We start from the raw sequence: 5624 nt of genomic DNA, 5'->3' as shown, positions 1-5624 counted from the left end.
CTCTATCTCTCTTCATACTAGTATAATTTAAAGTCTCAACTAAAAAAAAAAAAAAAAAAAAAAAAAAAAAAAAAAAAAAAAAAAAAAAAAAAAAGGGACAATAATGGTCAAATGATAAGGGATAAAAAAGAAAAATGAATAATAAAAATAAAAAAAATTTTTGACATTATTATTATTATGTAATGTAATCTATTTTAAATAGTGTGAATCTACAGATGAATATTATGTTTATTTTATTTGAAAAAGGATTTATTTATTTATTTTATCATTTTAAAAGCTATAAAAAGCTTCACACTTACAGTAATATATACATCAAATCCATCAAAGGTATTTTCTTTTTTCATTTTAGTCTCAATGGAACTAATGAAGCTCTTTACGATTTGTTTTATCATTCTTTTTGTCTATCAAATCGGTAATTCTCTAATCTTATTTATCTAACAATTTTCAATTTTTTTTATATTATGTTTAGTATCGTTAGTTTGATTATTTTAAACTGTAACACAGAAATGGTTAGCAGTGCACATCTTTGTCCTGGAGCTTGCATTTCAGAAGGAAACTGTCTGCAAAATTGTCATCAATTAGGTCGTCCTAATTCAATTTGTGTAGATGACTTTAAAAGTCCAACTTTGAGAACTTGTTGTTGTTTCTAATTATTATTAGTTAATTGCTTATTATTTGGAAAATAATAATAATATAATTTAAAGTTAAAGTTTATATTTTATGACCAATATTGCTATAAAACTAATAAGCAATGAACAAATGAACACAAGATGAAAATTGTAATCCGAAATTACTTAGTTTGTTTGAATTGAACTTATTCGTAACAATCTATTTGTTTAAATTATTGTAGAAAAATTATTCACAATTATGTTAAGATAGAATTGTGAATCGACCAAACTGAATGACTCGATAAGCTTAATTAGGGGTGTTCAATATTTGGTCTGAACCGAATATTCGACCGAATTTGAATTCACCAAATTCGAATAAACCGAATTCGAATTTTATTTTCGGTTTTCGAATCGAATTTCAAACCAATTCGAATTAAAATACGGTTTTCGAGTTTGGGTTTCAACTCGAAAACCGAATTCATTTTTTATTATTTATTTTTCCAAACTTATCTTAAGAAAAAGTTTAAAATAATCAAATTATAATAAAAGAAAAAGAAAACAAAAAAATCAGTGGTCTAGTAGTAGAATAATACCCTACCATGGTATAGACCCAGGCTCGTTTCCTTGCGGGTTCAATGAAATTCGAACCGAATATCGAATTCGATTTAGTTTAACTAAAATTTATTCGAATTCGGTTCAGTTTTCGAATTGGCTAAAAAAAATAAAAATTCGAATAAACCAAACCGAGGAACTCGAATAACGAACCGATGAAAGCATAATTAAACTCTTTGGATAGATCATTGTTACAAACTCCAATCCAACCATATAATTAAACTAGCAACCAATCATATCCATATTACAGAAATGTAAAGCATTATCACATCAACAATAACATACATTCAATCATTATTACAACTATTATGGTTATTATGTTTTTTTTGTGTAATTTTTTTAATTTTTTTTAAATGGAAGAAAAAGGGTATTTTTTAATCCTCTAAGTTGAAGAGAATTTTCTTCATTTCTCCAATCAACTCCTCCATTTGTTCCCTCGAATGCAGAGGCGAAGGATAAACACAGGCACAGTCCAAACACCCATTCTTTATGGAGTCGAATATCGCAATGGATGGACCCACTCCATGCACCGAGGCACAATTCGCGTAATCCTCCAGCTCAACGATTCCTTGCTTCTTCTCAAAGCGGTCGAGCACAGTTTCTTCAAAAACAGAGATGAATGAAGTTCGGAGAGCAGAGGAAGGAGTTAGACCTGGGTTTTCGATGGCCCTGCACATTAGAAAGTTCAAGTCTGACATGTCTGTGAATTGCTTGTTGTTCCGTTTTGTGTCTGCAAACGAATTGTAGGTTCTCTTTGAAAGAGCCCATAGCTTCTCTTCTCCTGATATGTCGTGGGTGTTGAGAATGGCAGAATGGTAAAATCCTGCGTTACATGAAAGGGGAATACAAAAATAGTTGAGAATTTATTGACGGTTTCTCATCGGCATCTGGAAAGTGTTTTCAAATGGAAATGCATCAACAAATCATTGGTTCAAATTGCATTCAATGATCCAAAATCTTCTGAAAATCCAAGTCTTGAGATTCATTCAAGTTGAAATCTCAAAATCAAATAGGAATCCCTTAGCTAATTTGCAAAGAAAGAAAAAAAAGATTTTTTGAAAAAGTGATACTCTTTATCGTAATATACACTCATCAAATTATGAATTATCGTTCCTCTAGAGTCAATAACACACAAGCAACTCATTCAACAACTTTAAAATGACAACTTGTCAAGCTAATATTCAAGCTTCTAAATAGTGTAATGAACCAATCCATCTAGAAAATTATGATCCAAGCTTCAAAACGTGAAAAAGAAAGAAGAATATAAACAAGTCGATCCTGTAATACAATAGAATTTCAGGTCAATAGTTCTGATTTTTTTTGCCAAATCTCTAAAGAAGGATTTACTCAACAATTTTGAAAGATAAACGCGACTACATTTTCTTTTACATAATACTAACCTTTGAAAGTTCTATGAAAGACATTTCTTTTCCCCAATTGACTGCAATAGCTCCATTTAGAAAAATACTTATAAACAACCAATAAAACTGGGATTTCAGTTTGAATAGAATCCCATGACAAAGTAAGCAGAAACAACAATAATTCAATACTATTTTAAGAAGACACAACAATTTTAGCGATGAATGTAGAATAATACCGAGTTGATTGTTACTAAGGACTGGCTGAAGAATCGAACGACAATTGATTAGCGTAACAACCATATACTTCTCCCATTGGCCAAGGGGAAGACCTTTCATTGATCGAGCAGCGATTAGAGCTGCGGCAGATAGAGCACCACATAATTCGATCCCCCTTGACTTGCAACCCTACAAATTGTTTGTTTCAATCATGTTTTAACATCATTTACATATACAGAACTAGTTCTTCAAACTCAAATTGAAACTCAAATTGAATCTAAAGAAACTTACATCAAGAACTCGACTGGTATGATCTTGATCCAATTTCAACCAAACGATCCGTGATTTTCTAGGCGAATCAGCATCTATAAAGTTCAAATTCGACAATCTAAACGAATTGAGTGAGTACCCTAACATATCAACTCCCCTAGCCCAAAAAGGTTTATTTGCTTTACCAGCAGGTATATACTCCTCTATTCCCAAACCTAACTCACCATCCTGACCTAATTCCTCTTCATAATCTTTCTCCTCAGTAATCAATCCCAACAATTGCCTCTGCAACACCGCCGCACCCGCTCTATCACATGCCGACGTATGCAGCCGGATAATCATCGCCAATGCACCGCCATCCAGAATATACGAGCTAGCAAAGAACACATCAGTATCAGGCTTAGATTCCGTCTCCTCCTCACTACTAGCCCAATCATTTCGGTTCATCTCGTACTCGAGAATCAATTGAAATGAGGAGATGGATGAGGAATCGGTATCACTATCACGGATCGTCCGTAGAATCTCAGCAGTTGATTGGAAATCGAAGGACTGGATTTGGAAGTGAGGATTTGGCGGTATGATGTAGGAAAAGTTGTTTACCGATGGATCGAAGTGGAGTTTGGCGCGAAGAATTGGATGAGTAATTTGGAGTTTGTGAATGGCATTACGGAAATGAGAAATGTCAGATTGATCGGCGAGGACGATGCCGAGAACGGTGATGCCTGTCCCGCCGGGAACTGCCCTGCACCAACTGTACTCCGTGCCGCCGACGAGCCGTCGTTCTGTTTCCGACGACATTTGTGTGACCGACGAAAGCACAGATTTCAGAGAGTATTGAGAGAGATAGAGAGAGAGATCTAAGGAAATTAGATATTTGCTTAATGCCTTAATCAACTATAAGACTGGTCATCATTTCTCTCACGTAAATCTAATTTTCTCTCCCATATTTTTTTGTTTTTTAAGATTCTATTTTGATTCTTTATTCTCTCATTTTAATTTTTTTAAATCAGAGTTAAAATTGATGTAGTTCATCCTTACCTATAAAATATTACAAAGTTTCAGATTAGTTAATTAGCGTATATTTGAGATCTGTCTCAAACTTTTATATTAAAGTTTGAACTTGACATGAATGTGTTTAATGGGTTAATAAGTTGTTCGGGCTCGACTCGCTTAGAGTTTGTTAAGAAAGTTAGTCGAAAACTCGTTTACAATTTAGGAGGCTTCACCTCTTTACTCTAAGCCAAGAGCTCCAACTTTTTTTTATGGTTATTAATAATTAATTTATAAATTAATTAAGAATAATGGGTAAGGAAAAATAAATAAAATAATTTGGGATAAATATTTTATTCATTTTATCTCAAATTAATTTTAGAAAAATTAAAATAAATTAAAATAAATAATTTAAGATGAATGTTGTATTCATTTCATCCCAAATAAATTATTTAATTAATTCAAAAATATAAAAAAAAAAAAAAAATTGATAAAATAAATATCATATTTATTTTAAATATTTTATATATAGTTAAAAAAAATTTAAAAACAAACCAAAATGGTGAAAGAAAAATCAATTTCAAATAAACCCTTAAGGCTAAAATAAAAAAAAAATTATAATCGGGTGTAGCTGAAATTCGGGAGAATAATTGTAACAGAAACCACGGCCTTCGAATAGGCGTTAGATTAACGCATTGTATCGCCCGCTGCAACGGAAGAAGACGCATGCGCGAAGCATCAAACGGTTGCTCCAACGCCGTCTCCAATGTAGACAGAACGCCCGATCGTTGATGGAACACTGAAGGAATGCCCAGCGACCGCGCTCGCACCTCGAAATGACGTCGTTTTGGCTCTCCCTGGACGCTCGAACACAGAAGCTCAGAACGACGTCGTTTTGACCTATGTCTTCGTGTTCCTCACGACGCCGGATGGATAAACATCCGTAGCCATTTTTTATTTTTCAAAAATGGAATTTTGTCGTTTCTTGTTCGTTTGACCCGTTCAAAAACTGAAATGATCACCCTACTTCGGTGATCATTTCTCCTACATCTAGGATCGACAGCTGGCCAAAAGAACCGCCAAAACACCATTATGGGTGTTTGACTAATTGAAGTTCACTTGGCCGACCAAACGGCTTCAGGAGGCTATAAATAATCTCCCTTGATGAATTTGTAGGCAAGAGATCATCTCTCAAGCCTCAAATGAGAATTTTCAAAAAATCCTCCATTGAAGCTTCTTGATTTTTGAAATTTTTGTATCAAGCCATAAAACTCGAATCCATGCATTCTTAAAGCTTCCCTAAGGTCTAAGGAGTGTTCTTCAATCATTGGTAAACTTTCAATCACCCTCTAATTTAATCATCTAGTTTGAAATTAAATTTTTTATATTTTAGTTTACATAAGTTTGTATATTGCCTAGTTGTTGGATTTCTTGATTAGAAAACGATTCTAAGATCATTTGTAAACTTTATGTTGAAGCTAAACTGATCATTTGTAAGTTTTATGTTCTTGAGCTTTTTTTCAAAACAGTAGGCCATAAAACATCCTAACATGTTTTTAATAATGTT

At 33.1% G+C, this 5624-nt stretch overlaps 1 protein-coding gene across 1 annotated transcript; it reads right to left on the bottom strand.

Moving 5' to 3' along the window:
- Nucleotides 1-1408: 1408 nt before the first annotated feature.
- On the bottom strand, nucleotides 1409-3928 carry LOC124911800. The gene is made up of 3 exons (XM_047452319.1): nucleotides 3089-3928; nucleotides 2818-2986; nucleotides 1409-2043 (listed from the first exon to the last, which is right to left on the bottom strand). The coding sequence occupies exons 1-3, from the start codon at nucleotides 3863-3865 to the stop codon at nucleotides 1595-1597; spliced, it is 1395 nt and encodes a 464-aa protein (XP_047308275.1). The 5' UTR covers nucleotides 3866-3928; the 3' UTR covers nucleotides 1409-1594.
- Between the last annotated feature and the right edge of the window lie 1696 nt (nucleotides 3929-5624).

Source organism: Impatiens glandulifera, chromosome 8, assembly GCF_907164915.1.
Source record: "Impatiens glandulifera chromosome 8, dImpGla2.1, whole genome shotgun sequence".
NCBI classification, from domain to species: domain Eukaryota; kingdom Viridiplantae; phylum Streptophyta; class Magnoliopsida; order Ericales; family Balsaminaceae; genus Impatiens; species Impatiens glandulifera.
This window is presented reverse-complemented; position numbering and strand designations above follow the sequence as displayed.